The 17,874-nt window shown below is 39.7% G+C and overlaps 1 protein-coding gene and 1 long non-coding RNA gene across 5 annotated transcripts in view; both read right to left on the bottom strand.

The window, feature by feature from the left end:
- The window catches only part of LOC309339521, a 315,853-nt gene that overhangs the window by 30,746 nt on the left and 267,233 nt on the right, over positions 1 to 17,874 (bottom strand). The gene's annotated exons all lie outside the window — the stretch shown is intronic.
- The window catches only part of PRDM1 (PR/SET domain 1), an 86,713-nt gene continuing 70,176 nt past the window's right edge, over positions 1,338 to 17,874 (bottom strand). For all 4 annotated transcript variants that reach the window (XM_081857022.1, XM_081857021.1, XM_081857023.1 and 1 more), the window contains 5 exons: positions 12,348 to 12,467; positions 8,430 to 8,679; positions 4,467 to 5,512; positions 3,699 to 3,827; positions 1,338 to 3,461 (listed from right to left, as the gene is read on the bottom strand). In XM_081857022.1, coding sequence (XP_081713148.1) covers positions 2,886 to 3,461; positions 3,699 to 3,827; positions 4,467 to 5,512; positions 8,430 to 8,679; positions 12,348 to 12,467 — 2,121 coding nt within the window. In that variant the 3' untranslated portion in view covers positions 1,338 to 2,885. The remainder of the gene's footprint in view (positions 3,462 to 3,698; positions 3,828 to 4,466; positions 5,513 to 8,429; positions 8,680 to 12,347; positions 12,468 to 17,874) is intronic.

The raw sequence follows: 17,874 nt of genomic DNA, 5'->3' as shown, positions 1-17,874 counted from the left end.
TGTGTTCTCATTTTGTATTTTTATGTTGTGAACCACACAGTGATCTTCAAATGAAGGGAGGTATACAAAATCAATAAATAATAAAATAAAAGCTATAACAATGCCTTCTGTTTGCCTGGACAGAGCTATGTGGGGAAACCTCTTAAGTTTTGCTACAGGGCAAAGGTTCCATCCATTGTTTTGCACACTTTTGTCTGTGGTCTCATCCACCCATTGGCATGTGGCTTCAGGAAGTTCCCCCACAAGGTAATGTGACCATCCGGCTGAGAAACATTCTTCACCTGTCATATACCTTATGTTACTGAGAAGTGGAAATGAAATACCACAAGTTATCTAAGAAATGGAGCTGACTCATTGGGTAAAGCAATGAACATTTTATATTTAATTTACATTTTGACATTTTTGCACATAAATAACAATGTAAACCAGTACGTAAACATAAGATAGTTTGTTCTAGCAAAGTAAAAAGCCTGTTAACTTTGGTCAGAGCCTGTTCTTTAAAAAAACCAACACTGATTGTTGCTACATTCACATGTAAAGGTCCTAAACTGAGAGAAGATTGGACATAAAGGAAGCAAATTTTAAAGCTGATGCATATAAATCTTTGTAAAATTTTGTATCAAATACAGGAAAGCACTACAGGCAATTAATAAAAGCAACAGTGTGTCCAGTCATAGTAGTGGTACTTTGGTTTATCCTACAGTTAAATCCTACATTTATGAAACATTGCTACATTTAAATATGTTTGCCTCACAATTTACGGGAGCAGAAATGTAATGAACAGTAGCCCTTCCTTCAAAAAAGCTATATTTAAAGTTTTCCTTGAGCTACTTTTAGACCAGAGATATGTTTGGTATCTTAAATAAGAAGGCATTAGATTGATATCATTTCTGAAACAGTCTAACTCTTTAAGACTATGTTGAGATAGGAATGTATATACACGCAGTAGAACAGGGTGTAACAAGGCTGTTATTTTTTCCCTCCGTTATGTACATGTGATCACGCGATCACCTTTTAAGAAGCAGAGGAAACAATGGCAGACTTCACTCGACATTTTAAACAGCTCTTCCTACCCTTTACCAATCTGTATTATCTCAATCAATCTTATTTATTGATCCAGTCAACAGACTGTGCAATAAAAACAAATTACCATTCTGTATTATATTTATACCATACATAGGTGAGTGAGATTTTGTTTTTCCCCCCAGCAACGATTTCTTAAAGTGTCCGTCCCCCCCCACAGACGTGTCTTCTGCGAGAATATAAGAGGGATAGAAGACTCAGCCACATAATCTTCACAGAATTCTGTGGGAATTTTATAATATGTGGACAAATACTGATTTCCTTAGCACAGTAGCATGGGCTGGAGGCTGTTAAGTCATACCTTTGGAAGGTGAAGCAAGCTACGCAAGTAAGATTTCATTATAAGGTTTGTCTCACAAACTTAAGTGGTATAAAATATACGCATGCACACACATACATGGTATATTGGCATAAATATCTATAAATATACATGTATTCTTTGCTACACCTTGTATGCCGACATGGTATCTTTGGGCTTAGCAAAACAAAAAAGATTTACAAAAAAGAAAAGAATGTGCCTTCTATCTTCTCCTCTGCACATTTTGGTTTGTTCTCTAAAGTAGCAAAGCATTGGATAAAACAACATCTTCTGCACCACTGGACACACTCAATGAGGTAACTGTTGTTCAGCAACTTTGCAATGCCCTTTTTATCTTTAATTAAATTAACCACAAAACGTACTAATACAAATACTGAGCGAAATCTTGAGTCATATAGGGAAAGGGGAACCAATAAAGTATGCCAAGAAAGGACTTTGTTAGCAACTTCTACCCAAGGAAAGTAGATAGAGGGAATGGGGTTGGGGGAGATCTGGCACATCTTTCCCGGGGAGCCTAGGAATCAGATTCCCCCCTAGTACTTCACTGGCAAAAATCTCAGCAATACTCTCCTTTCAGACAGCATCTTTGGGATATTATTCCTTGCATATGTATACAAACAGTTTGTGAGAAGAAGAAAATAAGTAATTTTGTAGTACTATTGCTCTCAATGTCAAGGTATGCAACATGTTTGTTTAGAAAACCTATTTGATGCATTATTTCTGGCAGATGATTTTACTTTCCTATTCATCTTAGACATTGAGGTACTGTAGATAGAAAATCATCGCATCACTCTTTTCTATCCCTATACCAGTATGACGTTTTCCTCTTGGCTGCTGCATACATTTTGGGGAAATTTCACAGTTCTACCCACTTTGTTCAGTTATACAGCACTGTTCTAACTGGAGGAAACTCTAGTATTTACCTTTGGCAAAACAAAAACCTAATTTCTAAATCAGGAATGTAACATTCCCCCCTTTGCTTCCCCATCAATCTTAGGTTGCTGGTTTTTAATTTGCTAAACAGATGCACAGGAAGAAATTATACAAAGAATGGCCTATATATATGAACACTTATATTCAACCTTATAATGAAACTTCCTATCATTGTGAATATTTTCTATCTATTGCTTTGTTAATGGTAAATTGCATAATAAATTATTACTGGAAAATGATTATGGATAAAAGATTGTCTTTTTTGGAAGTAGCAGAGGTAATACACAGTCCTTGCTTCTTTTCATGCCCTGAGAATACAACTTTGGAGTTCCTTCTTTCAAATGGAATAAGATAAACTACTGTAAGCCAAGATTGCTTTGCAGCATTGACACTATATACAAGCAATTGCTACAGGCACCCTGACTTGCCAAGTCATAAATTAAAAAACAACAACACAAACCACTTTGCCATACATACGAATGCACATGTAAGTATGCACATGTGTACACACACTCACTTCTCTCTCTCGCACACGCACACCCCACAGCATTTAAGGGTCCATTGGTTCAACTGCTTCTTGCTTGACCTTTATAGGTACCCGAGGTAGTGGATGACCTTGAGGCAACTTCACAATTGACATATCTGATGATTCATAAAGGTTACATCCTGAGGAAACCAGCCCATTTCCCAGGTTCCTCTGCAGCGATGCTTTAAGAGTAGCTCCTTCCATCTCTCGTTTAAGCACAGCAAGTATTTCTTTTTCTACTATAGATGCCATGTCAATGTTGTCCTCAACATCGTCCAGCCTGTCTGCACTGTCACTAATGTCAAATTTCTCAATCTCTTCATTGATCCGGTTGAGGTCCTCTGTCGAAAGGGTGGGTTCAGGGACAACAGGGCAGTTGCCTTTCAGGTGGACCTTGAGGCTGCAAAGGTGGATATAGCTCTTGTGGCAATGGATACACTTGTGCGGGCGCTCTCTGGTGTGGAGCCGTTTGTGCAGTTTCAAGTGCACAAACTGGGTAAATTTAGCAGTGCAAAGCTTGCACTGGTAAGGCTTCTCTCCAGAATGTAGCCGCAGGTGGGTCTTCAGGTTGCTCGTGCTGCTGAATCGCTTGTGGCAGACCTGATCAGGGAGGAGAGAATGAGAACCTTAGAAGAAAGGTGGTAGTTTGCTCTTTGAAAATGCATAAGTAATTCTGAAAAAGTGTCATCCAGTCTTTTTACTTTTTCATTTATCTCCATTTAGAAAACCACAACTGACAGCAACAAACAGTTGTGTGTTCCAGTCGTGTGCTCAAGTCTGCCTCAATGTTATTTTGCACCCAAGTCATGATCTCATTGTATACTAATTGTGACATACCTGACATTCATGGGGCTTTTCTCCTGTGTGTACCAGATAGTGCTTTTGGAGGTGGGCCAGCTGAGTGAATCCTTTATTGCAAGTAGTACATTTGAATGGTCTTTCTCCACTGTGTACTCGAAGGTGAACCTTTTAAGAAACAGAACATTTATTATACTTTCGTAATAGCTTCCAAGATAGTGTGTTAAATATCCTAATCTAATTATTGAGTATCTAAAATACCAGGCACTTTTGCTTTTATTACTTTTGCCCAAAGTTGCACAATATACAGTTAACCTGGATAGGCTTTAAAAAAGGCTCCCTAAAAAGTACATTTTTAAAAAATGCAGCAGTGGAACTGTTCTCTAAGTTTCTAGGGATATTTTGCACTTATTGATGATCCAACGAAGAACACAAATTAAATCTGGCTATTCCATGGATGCTCTCACTTAGCAGTTATCAGAACAAAAGCCCCACAAGGAATGAGAATGAAAAGATTATGTCCACTACATGCTAAAATCAACTTGTTCAATTGTTGCAGGGAGTTATCATTTGAAAATGTCAAAAGGTAATTAAACCTCAAAGGTTTATTAAACCTCAAAAGTTATTACCACAATATCAAGATACTATACTAAAACCAACATAGGTGATTAAAGCCTAGAAGAAACAGGTGCTTAAGAAAGACTTTCCAGAGAGACAGTAACCAGATTGGTTTGGGGTTTTGTTTGTTTGTTTGTTTGTTTGTTTATCCATGAGGTCTAGAAATGATATTTTCCTTCAAAGGCCTACCTTCAAATTAGAGAGCTGACCAAAGGTTTTGGAGCAGACATTGCATTCATACTTTATTTTCCCATTCTGTTTCTTCAGTGGGTATGGGAGGGTTTTGTAACCAGTCATGTTTCGCTTGGTCTTGATAAGATTCATGGCTTCTTCACTGCTGGTGGCAGCCAACACTGCTGAGGTAGGTTTAGGTTGCATTATGTGTTCTGAAGTGGCCGCTGTGCCCGCTGTGGGCGATCCACTAGTTGGGCTACATGGCTTGTCTTTCATACTGGCAGCTGCCCCTGTGATAGAGAAGGCACTGTTATGTGCAGGGATGAGGAAGTCCCTTGGATGGTCAGGTTGCAGCAGCTGTCTGTTTCCATCAGATGGCAAGGAACTTGGAAGTCCTGGAGAGGAGTTCAGCATATGATTGGGGATGCTTCCTCCACTGAGTAGGCTGCTGTAGAAAGGATACATCCTTGGAAAGAGGTTGAAATTGTTGATGCTCATGCCATATGGTGGTAACAAAAATTTGTGGTAGGGAAAGGCTTGTGGGAGATGGCTTGAAGGTGCATACCCAGAATATGCCCCTAATCCTTCTGAGTTATAGAGTCCATTCAAGTAAGGATAAGGTTCTCTGTGCTCTTGAGTCATAGAAGCTAGGGGTGAGACTGTAACTGGGCTGCTGTGAGGGCTTGAGCTTTTCAAACTTTGGTCTGGACTACTTCTTGCTGAGGGGCTTGGTGTGGTAGAAGACTGGATAGGTGAGTGGGCAATGTAACTTGGCCTCTCAATCCTATAAGCCTTCAGGTAATCTTCAGGGATGGGCGGTCGGATTGGGTAGACAATACGAGGATAGAAAGGCTTTTCAGGACTACAATTTTTTCTCAAGCCCTCCAAGTCTTTTTCTTGAGTATGTGGATAAATGTGGCTATAAAATAATTCCTTTCCTTTGGGATTACTGGAATCAGTTTTCAGGATTTCCTTCACACTGTGCTCTCTTCTGGGAACAGTTTTTAGATAAAGTTCATCTTTGTCATTAGCTGGCTGCTTTGGATTAACATGGCTTTGTGCTGAAATATAAAAACAAGGCAATGAATTTTTAAGGCCAATAAAGACAATTTACAGACATTGGTCATTAGCCTCTGCCTTAAAACACACATATAAATAGTCATTCCTAGGTATTTGCATTGGTGGGAGGACTAGAACAGCATTATACTCAACAGAAATAAACTCAGTAGCTACTTATTAAATCCTGCGTGATTATCATGATCCAGTCGGTTCATTTCTGCTACATTTGTTCTAGTCTCACCTTTCTTGTATATTATTGGATTAAACTGATTACAGAAAACACAGTAGCACCTGATGCATACTTTGTAGATAACAAGGCAGCTTACTATATACCTTTCTAAGGCAAAAGGATTTGGCTGTTCCAGCTCCTTCGACTGCTTCTAACGAAAACAAACAAGTTTCAACACTCATCACTTTAAAAGGTGACTGAGTGCAATCATGCAATCATGCATGAATAACAGAACTATGGATGAGACACACAAGGTAAAGTAAAGGTAAAGGTACCCCTGCCCGTACGGGCCAGTCTTGACAGACTCTGGGGTTGTGCGCCCATCTCACTCAAGAGGCCGAGGGCCAGCGCTGTCCGGAGACACTTCCGGGTCACGTGGCCAGCGTGACATCGCTGCTCTGGCGAGCCAGAGCCGCACACGGAAACACCGTTTACCTTCCCGCTAGTAAGCGGTCCCTATTTATCTACTTGCACCCGGGGGTGCTTTCGAACTGCTAGGTTGGCAGGCGCTGGGACCGAGCAGCGGGAGCGCACCCCGCCACGGGGATTCGAACCGCCGACCTTTTGATCGGCAAGCCCTAGGCACTGAGGCTTTTACCCACAGCGCCACCCGCGTCCCAGAGACACACAAGAGGTGCTACTAAAAGCAAAAAAAAAAAGACTATTGTAGCTCCTTAAAGACTTTGTTGATTTAGCTAATAATTTTGTAAATTTATTGTGGCATGAACTTCTGTGGACTCATACCCACTTCCTCAGATGCAGGAAATGAAATCTTACTAGGCAGGTATACATAAAAGAAAAAAATTGAAAGGTGGGAACTGAATGGTAATAAGATGCAAAAATTACAATCAGTGATAATCAGAGCTTAAACAAATATTAAGTAGGCACACCTTTTACAGTGGCAGATTGGTGATAATTGCTTCAACATTGCTAACTACATTAAAACTTGTAGTGAGCCAAAATACCATTCTCAAATATACCAAAATACCATTCTCAAATATACTGTCACTGGTAAACTAATTAACACATGTAGTGTGATATATAACCCCAAAAGGGGTAGCATTGAACTACTTGATTCAGTTGTTACTGTTACTCTTGTCCAAAATCCAACATTTTGAATTAGGCTTCATACCTAGTAATCCACACAACAACCCTGTGGGCCAGTAAGTGACTGACCCAAGTTCATCCAATGAACGTCAAGACTGCGTGGGGATTTGGTCTCCCCTGATCTCCCATGCCCTAGTCTAATACTCTAACCACTACACAACACTTGGTCTAGAGTTTGCTAGTTCCACATTTTCCTAGAGGCATTGGGGGGGGGGAGTTATCTTCCTATTTTATTTTATTTTATTTTTATTTTATTTTATTGCTTTTGATCAGCTAGCTCTTCATTAAGCCAGCAACTTAGAAAAAAATTCAGAGGAACATATCAGAGGAACAGATGAAAAGTGATATGCCCACATGCATAGCAGAAGAATGGAGTGGTCGATGTGGAGCTATTAGCCATGCTCCTATCAGCCTTCTGGCAAAGTCTTGTCAGAAAGGCAAGAAGTTAAAATTGTTATTTGTGGTGGTGGTGGTGGTGGTGGTGGTATACACACCCACCCACCTACCCCAAGATAAATATCAGAGAGAAGCACAACACTCTTAGATAAGTTACAGGAACCAGAGCATGTTTCTGCTGGTTCACATACTGGTCCAGTATGTTCACGCTACATGCAGCGAAGTACTGAAGTGAGTCTTTTGTGGTCCCTTCACAACATAAAGTTCAGCATCATTTGTGCAAAAATCCTTATTAAGCCTACATCCTCGCCTATAAAAAGCACCTGCTTCCTGCACTCCACAGACTTCATAAACTAAATTTAAGCCATGGTTTCTACGAGTTTTCACTCTAGGCCAAAAAAATGCTGTTCCTTGTCTTAATACATACAGATCAACTGTAAGGTTAGCATATCTTCATCACAAGTTACACCCAATCTGAGGGGCATTTTTACCAGTATAGCCACTTAGTGCTCAATGAAACAACATAAATGGCAAATGTACAGTGAATCATTTTCTGCCCAGATCTAGTTTAAAGAACCTTTCTTTTGTGGACCTCCTAGTAGTTGCCTGAGAGATTTAATTCTAATTCTTTCCCCTGAGACCTTGAAAAATAGCTGTGGGCGTGCAGAGTAATTTCTTGAGTAAATGCTGCTGAACATTTTGAGTAGTGGATTTTAATAATGCTGATTCACATTTTTGTTCTAAATAAGGCACCTGTTTTGTGAGATGAATGAGAACCTAGAAGTTCTGAGGTAAAAGAATTTCCAGACAAGCTAAGAATGGAGATGATGTTTATCGTTACATCATTCATGACCCATTTAGAAACAAATTACGTTCACAACAAATTCTGCTGAGGTGTTTGGCCATGATCTAAAACCACTATGAGTGTGCTGGGTGACCTACTCTGGTTACCAGGAGGGTGTCATCCCTGTGGTCCTGATCCAGGTAGAGGCCCCCAATTTGCAGCCTTCAATTTGCAGAGGGGGCAAAGCTACTATCTTCTCGTGTCAAGGCCCTAAATTATAGCAAACTTCATGATAAATTTTGTGTGTAGTTTGGCCCATTCTGCAGGTATAATGCATATTTTAGACACACACCCCATTGTCAAAATACATTATTTGCATGTAAGTCTGCTGTAATCTACTTACTTATATTCATCACCAGGTCTCCAGTGGAAGGATAGTGTAACCTTTCCGCAAAGTCCCGGCAATACCACACGAGCAATTCCTGGCCAGGTGGTATGGGTTTGATAGTATAAAAGTAGACATCCATTCCATTCTGACAAGCAGCCAAGTTCTGCTCCTGAACAGAATGTGCTGGGTTTACATAACGCATCCAATTGCTTTTTTCCTCATTAAATCCATCAATGAAGTGGAGAAGCTCACCACCAGAATATATCTGGAAAGAATGGAAGATAGAAATGTAAGGTATAAATGGAAAATAACCCTTTTTTAAAAAAAGGCAATGAAATATACTAGTGGATGGTAAGTACCCTTTATAGAATGTAGGAGATCATCCAAATGGAATATGCTTTGTAACTTTTTTTCTGATGCTATGTGTTATTTTGATGCTTAGCATTCGAATGAAAGCATGCTACTTAAAAGTTCAGTATTCAGTGCCTCTGCTTTAAGACTCTTGGACTGCTGGTCAACAAGTGGGTGGTATTATTGACTTAAGGTCTGACTGTGTGCTTGCAATAATGTGGTGAGTCACTGTTGTAAAGACTGATTAGCATGGTTATGTCACAACCAATTCCTTGCCCTTGTCTTCCCGCCCCCCCCCCTTATGGCCTCTTTACTTGCTGTTTCCTACCATCACCACCCAAAGCTTTAAGCTACACAAATATCAACCACCCCAAAGTCCTAAAGTGACACTTGAGCATACTTGGAATGTAGCCCTTTTGTTAAAGGGCTGGTGGGGTAAAGTGAACTGTATTTCGTATATCTAACAGGAGATCTGGAAGCAGGCCAGATTGTGACAGCAAGAGAAATATTTTTCTCTCTCAGCTGGTATGTTTGAGAAAATATAACTCTACAGCATGTGATGGAAGAACAAATAATGTACTGATTCGATATATCCTTGTTTTCCAGTGTGCATCTGAGAACATGAAAGTGAATATAGAAAATCCATGACAAAGCTGTACCTGTAGACTAGTGTAACCTTGCTTTCAGTTTACCACTGAAACTATGGCATAGTTAACTATAGTTAACTGGTAACTATAAGGTTGTGAGGTGTTTTTTTAAAAAAGTTTCACAAGTCATCATGTTCAAATAGGAAACATTTGTTTTTTTCCTCTTTCCTGCCTTGTTCCAAAAGGCTCTGGGCCAGTGACAATATGCATCCTTGTTTCATTTTACTTAAAAATAAAATCCCCATGAAGTAAGTTAAGTGTCATAGATTAGTGTAATGGCTGAGATAGAATTTCAGTTTGGTTTTCCCATGTCCGAATGCAATGTTGCACCATTTCCCTGTGCTTTTTGACATGCACGTTCAATTTCTTCTGAATGCTGTTTGATGTAAGAATCGACTGAGAAGTCATTAAAAAAAAAAGCAGCAACAAAAGCTGGCCTTTTAACACAGGCAGTAAACACCAGAATCACTTTCTTACTTCCTGTCATTTGAGGCTGAGGAAATACATGTGGCTTCATCAAAGAAGCTTGAGAGATTTTGCGGTGTTTTTGTTATGAGAAAGATGGAACAAAGCCTGAAGAATTATGCACTCAAGAGGAGTTTGTTAGCTCCGATTTGCAAGCTTCCAGGAACTGAGTTCCATTGATGTACACTTCTATTACAGATAGAAACTACTTTCCGAAGTTAGACCAAGTGACTTCCAGTCATCTTTCCAGAGCTAGTAGAATTTACTGTATTGCTTTCTTCAAAACACACACATCTCACTGCAGTAAGATCGAATGGCCTCATAAAACTTTATTTTGCCACCTCACCAGATTTCCGTGTATCGTGTGGAAGATTAAAAATGTGCTGAGTCATACTGTAGCAATTACAAGAAATGACATCACCCTGGAGTTTGCACAGCATATTCATGCCTTCTCTTTTTAGAGGGTATATTTTGAATGGAACATTTATGCTTACATACAACAGATGTTCCTGTTCCTGCCAGCCGAATCAGGATGTCTTTTATATGACATGTGGGAAATTATCTTCCACAATTTCCTTTGCATGTGCAAGACTGTTTTCAGGCCCTTAGGAAAGAACCTTTTCTACTTGGAGAGTGTGTGAAGCAAAAGAATAAACAAAAGTAAATACCAAGACTTTTCAGAAGGCACATAACACAAGCATGATGTTAGCTTCCTCAATGAAAGTCTGGAATAACATCCTGTTACATAGTCAGAATCCTCTTGTAAGATTTGTTTAATTACTTAAATGTGCTAATGACTAGTCTGAAAGCATGCATGCTTCTAGGGTGAGGCCACAATATTTTCCTGCCTGAGATGAAGGAAAAAATGGCACCCTACTCCATTCCATGTACTGACGCATGGCATACAAAAGTCTACCCTTCAACACCTCACCACTGCTCTCTGCCCCTTAGCAATTGCCGCCTAAGGCTGCTGTCTTACTCTGTCTAATGGTAGGGCCAGCTCTGCACCCTTCTTTAGTTCTCCTGATGTGAGTACTGAAAGGACTTGATGACAGATGCCAACTGGCATCTCCCAGTGAATGAGATTCCTTAAACTGTATTTTATTGAAAAAATACTAATAGTTAAGGAGAACAGAGAATCAAGTCACACTTGTTTCTATTGAATCATTAAGATGTAACAAAGGAAAACATGGAAACAATGTTTAAACGGCCAGCTTTCAGAATGACATGTGATGTTGGAATGATCTGATATGTGGCAAACACTCAGATGCAGCAGGACAGTTTCCTGCTGCCGCCACACAAAGGTTTAAGCTATGCAACTATCCCTCACCCTGAATCCTAAATTAAAACTTAATTGTACTTGGAATGCAGCCCTTTTGTTGAAGGATTGGGTTGGGTAAAGTGCATTGAAGTTGGTATACTTTAGTAAGCCTCTAGAATGGAAGAAACCTGACAGCTTTGACATTAGACACTCGTGTCTTTGGTAATTTTCTTCCTGCAGCCTTTAAAAAAAAGAATGATGTGTGTTGTTGTTTATTGCGCTAAGAAGTGAGATCTTGCCTAAGGCATTACAGAGGCACATATCTGATATTTTAGCCCAGCGATGGGGAATGTCTGGCTTTCTGGATGTGTTTCCGTTCTAACTCCCATCAGTCCTGCCATAGCCAGTGGTCATGGATGGTGGGAGTTGTAGTCCAACAACTTCTGAATTTTTAACCTTACAACAATCCTGTGAGGTAAATTAGATGAAGACAGGTGTAGCCTACATTATGTCTCCAGATATTGTTGGACTACAGCTCCCATCATTGGTCATGCTGGCTGCAGCTCTTGGAAGATGGAAGTCCAACAATATCTGAAGGGCACCACATTGCCTTCCCCTGGATTAAGAGACAGGGCCTTGCTCAAAACTATCTGGTCAGTGAGTGTCCAAGCCCAGTACTCCAGCCAGGAAGTGCTATTTCCCTTTATCACAACTATTAAATAAGGGCATCTTGAGACAACAGGCTTGGCAGCATTTTAGGAAGTGGCCCTACTAACTTGTGCAATGGAAGACAATTACAATAGTTCAGTACTTCAAAAAGTAATTCATCACAGAGTACGAGATTGAGAAATATTACTAATTAGTCTGAGAAACATTCTAGGGTAAGGTTCATAGTGAAATTAAGGGATAGATGATTTAAAAAAACAACAACTGGCACTGTATAGGATTGTGAATCAGCAAGCTTTAAAAAAATCTGATCTAACAATGAAGTATTGTAGGACAAATAAAAAAGATGCTTTCTATCATTCTCAGTTCACTCAGTTGTATTTCACTCAGCATATGTTCACTCAGTTCATCTGTATTTCTGTTAACATATTGCCACCTCAACCATCACAACTTAAGCAGGTGTCAACACTGAAGTGTGGTTTCTTTTCAGTGGTGCTTATTTAACGAACTATTTACGCATAACCATTAGTTTTTCCTACTTACCCGCCAAAAATACTTTCTGTTTGCATCCTTAGGAACTGTGCCATTGGTATAGATTTCACCAACCAAGGGTCCAAAGCGTGTTCCTTTGGGGATAATGTCTTTGCTAATAACTCCAATAACCTGAAAGGAAAAGAGCACATGTCAAACCATTTAAATAAGTTTATGCGTTCACACAGGAAAAACAGATTGATACAAAAGTGCCCTACACTGTTATTACAGGGAAGCAGTCAATGTAAAGGCAAGGGATCCCCCACCCTCCTTTGTCTCTAGAGTGGGATTTATTTCAGCACTTAGTGATGTTGCAAAACTATAATCTTTTGGAAATAACACATACCAAAAAGCATTGCAAAGGTGAGTAGAATTTGTTTATCTGTTTCTGTGATCACCTGACAGTATGACACGAGTACTGGCTCACTCTCAAAGAACTTATAGGTGAATGAACTATAAAAGTGGCCTTAGGAGATTAGAGAGAGAAAAAGCTGAGAAACACTGGTGACCAATGGTCTAACTGCCTGATTTTTGCATGGAAGAACTCAGAACTTGAATGCGACATTGAGATGCAATTATCACATGCTATAATACCCATTAAAAATGAAATTTCTGTGGAGAAATAGAGTCCAATAAAGCCTGCAGACATGACATTTGAAATCTACCTTGCTAGTTACATATTTATGTTTATAGTCCTGGAATTCTGATGACACCCAGCCCTGTTTCTCTGTTAATTTGAGTCAGGTGTCACAGTGCAGGTCCTGAACCAGTTCTTGGATGCGGTGGTGGGCGGGATGAGGGCCAATAAAAGCTGGAGTGGAATCCTAACAAGATGGAGGCTCTGCAGGTGAGTGGTTCATGGATTCAGGATCTGGGCCTGGCTAGAGTTGCACATCCCTGAAGTAGATGTTTTATAGCTTGGGGTGCTGCTTGATCTTTGTCACTGGAGGCTCAGGTGACTTTGCTGGTCCAGAGTGCTGGTTACCACTTTTGGCTCGTGTACCAGCTATGCTCTTTCCTGGACAGAGTCACCCATGCACTAATAGTAGCCTCTGGATTGAATTATTGCAATGTGCTCTATATGAAACTGCCCTTACAGTTGGTATGGAATCAGCAGCTAGTGCAAAATGTGGCAGCTAGGATACTTAGTGGAGCTTCCCCACATTGCATCTGTGCTAAAAGGCACTGGCTGCCAATTCACTACTGAACCAAATGTAAGGTTTTGTCACTGACTTGTAAGGCCCTGAAATGTTTAGGACCAGGATCTCTGACAGAGTGCCTCCTTCCTTCCGCACATTTCAGTCCATTCACAAAGATCGTAGGAGGATGCTCTTCCAATTTCACTGTGCCCATTAGAAATGCATCTGGTGGTGACCTGAGAAAGGGTTTCTCTGCAGTGGCCCCCATGCTGTGGAATAACCTCTCCTTAGAGACATGGTGGGCATCTGCAATGGTGGTATTCTACCAGTTCCTGAAGATATATCTATTTGTGAGGTTGTTTCCGAGAAGCGATTTCTTATAACAGCTCTATTAGAATATCAGTGGTATTTCTGTTTTAATGTCTGTTTGTTTTGTTGCTTTTATCTTATAAACTCCTTGTTGTTTTACAGTGAAAGGCAGTATATAAATGTTGAAATAAATAAATGTGCTCTACCCAGTGAGCATAAATAAATCTTACACCAAATGTGTCTTAAATCTAAATAGTATAGTAACTGATCATCTTTGGATGCAGATCTTTAACTTTCTTGATGTGGATATGATCAAGGAAAAACAGAGTCACTATGGGAAGTGTAAAATATACTAGCACTTCAGCTTCCTCCTTACCAGTAATTAAACCATGCACCCCAAAACAGGAATAAGGTATTTATCAGAAAGGCATGCCTGTCAGTATCTCCTTTACAATACAGTGCTTAAGTAAAGGGGCTTTCCTCTCATTCTTTTCACCTCCACTAAGCCTGCTAAATTTTAATTTGCTCTCTATATTGTATATACCAACAGAGTCAGTAAACTAGGAAACATGAATAAGGACTTCAAAATACTGGTGTCTGCAGCTTGAATGGAAAGTGGGGGATGAATATAAGACATTTGTTCCACAGACTTAGTAAACATTCATGTTAAAGTTAATGAGTCATGTTCTTCTCACATTACTAACTAGTTTCATTATGTCTGCCAAAATAATGAAAGGACAAAATTGCATTATGGATCCACTGTACTTAACTTGAAAATAGGCATATTAACTACAACGTAACATCCCAGTATGGCCTCTCCCTTTACTCAAGTCTACAGTACTTAAATTACAGTGTGCAATTATTAGTGAATGTAATATATTCAATATTTTGCAAAATTAACTAGCTTTTGAGCCACAGTTACTATCTACTGTTTTTATACTGGAAGACCGGAGGCAACTCTCTTGCTTTATTTTATTTTTATTTATGGAAAGGATTATTGCTTCATGGGCAGGCAGCAAAGGTTTAACTTTCTGCATCCTTCCCGTGCCTGTAACTATCTTCCACCTGGTCTTTGAAGAACTTATTCAGAAACAAACACATCTCTTAAGTATTCAGATATGTTACACTAAATGTTTTCAGATAAAGGACATCTAGCTGCTTGAGTCTATAATTAGCATTATTCAACTGATCATACTGTTGCCAACCTTCCTGCTTTGCCAATTCTTTGTGCTGACACACACACCCCACTAAATACTCCACAGTCTACCAGCTAAACTCTTGAGGCCCTGTCTCTACTACAGAAACATAATTTTACTGGTATGGCTTCTCAAAGAATTATGGGAATTGTAGTTGCACGATGCCTGAGACTTCTCTGATAGAAGTCCCTGCCCTTCCTGCAAAACTACAATTGTTAGCATTCTCTGTTACAGCAGTTTACGTCGGCAGAGTGGAAATACCCTTAACAGAACAGAACAAGAACGAACACTGAAATGTAGGATTCTGCCTGCAATGACTCTGACTGGAGAGTTTGTAGCTATTGTTTCATGTATGTTTTCAAAGTCTTTTTTTTAAAAAAGTCAAACCAGTTGTGCATCTGCACTGAAAACAGAATGAACAGGGACTTTCAAAAACAAGTAGAAACATGCCTAATGACTGTGTTTATTTTTGTCATTCCCGTGCATTTTTCATAGAGAGGTGAAAAAGGCAGATGTTCTTCTTGCTTTCCCCATCTTTCTTGATTTACATTCTGTTAAACTTTCAAGAAAAGTTCACAGCCAGCATACGACGTGTACTTGCAGTTTGAACGTAAGATAGGTCTTTGCTCTTAATGCAGTTAATACACACACACATACACTCTGATATCTTTTAAGTTTAATTCAAAGTATACTGAGGTTTTCAGAACGTCTAGGAATCAGTATTACTTGGAACTTGTCAAATAGAAACAGTTTGGGGATTTTTGTACAGTCATTCAAAGCCTGCATGCCCCAACAGTATTTTATACTTTGCACTATGCCCTTTGGAAAGATGACTGTGTGATATCATATTCCCATAGTGTGTGCATATGGAGGAGGGAATAGGCAGCAAATAGGTGAGTTAAGCCTATTGGTGGCAAGGAAAATGAGGACAGAGTAGAATGTTTGCATCTTGCTCAGAACCCTTGCCAATTTAGACCATACTGCCTGAAGGGTGCAAACTCTAAATAGAAAGGAAACACACAACCTTCCCATGTTTTTTCCTTTTAAAAAATCCCATCCTATAAAAGCTTCTCAGGTGGTAGATTATTGCTTGAAGCAGAAAAGGGAGAACGAGAGAGAGAGAGAAAGCTGTGTCACTTTTTGCCATTCACTTCAAGGGCAGTAACCAGCAGGTGCCCTTTACAGTTGCATGGCATTCCAGAAGGCAAGACAGTACCATCAGATGTGCTTTCTGAGAGGGAAAAGCAATACAAGTGTATCCAGGGCTGGGAAAGTGTGCATCAGAAAGATTCATGAAAAACGTCTTGTCGGCAAAGGCCTATTTTGATACCTTGTTACCACAATATTTACTGTAAACAGCACGTACCTCTTTCACAATATGCAGAATATTGTCATAGTTCATTAACCAGTAATTAAGCAGACGTTTTAACAAATATATTTTAGAACAGCTATATCTAAATTGTGGTTTCTAGGGATTTAACAACAGGGAAAAGCTTATAGTACTAAAACAGAGATTCTGAATGTTACAGTACTTCTGTATACACCCATGTTTCTGCCCAAACTGGGGAAAAGACTTTGGCTGGAGTTCACAAGAAAGTTCATATCGTGATGAATTGGCCTATTTCATGACCATATTATTGTTATTAGTCATCACACAGGCCTTAGGTTGTACACAAACACCAGAAAAATACTCCCATTACAAACCAAAAGACAGAAATTGAAGTTAATTAGGCCTTATTGGCTACTCCAAGCATAAACTGACATTTCACACTTGTCCACAAGGTGTCATTAGGCACACCTGTTTTATAAATGACACTGTACAAACTGAGAACATCAAATATATGACAGACCCTGTAAAAACTATATAGGTGGCTCTTATGAATGTTAAAAACCCCTCTCTAGCATCTGTTTTCTTCCAGATTCTCATGTCAATCGTTATAGCATATTTTTTTTAAGTTCACTACATGGTTACACTTTAACATTACCTACAATGATAACAGATAAGCACATTTTCTCCCCCCCCCCCAAAGCAAGGGTGAGGAATTAGTCGTCCTCCAGATCCTACTGGACAACAAATCTCATCATCCTTAACTATTGGCTAGGGCTGATGGAAACTGAAGTCCAACAACATCTAGAGGGCCGGTTTCCTTATCCTTGCTCTAAAAATACAGCCGCGACATCAACACCTGGAAACATGCATACCTCTCCCAACGAAATATTTTTACACTTAAATACTACCCAATTATTCTCTCAGTGCTTAGGAATTACATACCTGAAGTATATAAAGCCAGAGTTCCATAGCACTAAAAGGTGGAGCTAACGTGTTCCCCTGCCTAGTGAGTTTAACATGGTATGTGGCATAACGACACCAGCGTCATCCTGTGACAGTCAGCTGAAAGCCAACTACAAAGAGAGAGGCAGCTGTTTCTTTACTATCAGAAAGCAACAGGACCCCTAATATTCCAGTTCATCTTGGTTTGTAAGAAGATCCTTGCTGTGCTTTTACTAGTACTTCAGGTATACAAGCTACAGAATTACTTCTTTACTCAAGTGGTGTTTAAAAGGCCCTTTAAAAAGATGACACATTTTCTGAACTCAGGAAGAAAACAACTGTTGGAACTGACCAGGGTCCTAATGAATTATTGCCGGAGCTACTGTATGCCTTCTATAAACACTTCAGTGTGCAGTTGAAAAGATTCAGTTCTCTCGTTCTTCATCTGTCCTGACAGAAGCCACTTCCAGAGATACTTTATGGGCATCCCTGACCTTTCAGCTATTTCACTACATTTGTCTCTGTCAGTAGCCTGTGCCATAGAGCACAACCTGACGTGATGAGAGCCTCTGGACAAGAAATGGTACCCCATAGTTTTCTCTCCAATTCTTTTTTATTTTTAA

Source organism: Podarcis erhardii, assembly GCF_964252035.2.
Source record: "Podarcis erhardii genome assembly, chromosome: 3".
Lineage (NCBI taxonomy): Eukaryota > Metazoa > Chordata > Lepidosauria > Squamata > Lacertidae > Podarcis > Podarcis erhardii.
The sequence above is the reverse complement of the archived record's forward strand: the minus strand, read 5'-3'. Positions and strand labels throughout refer to the sequence as shown.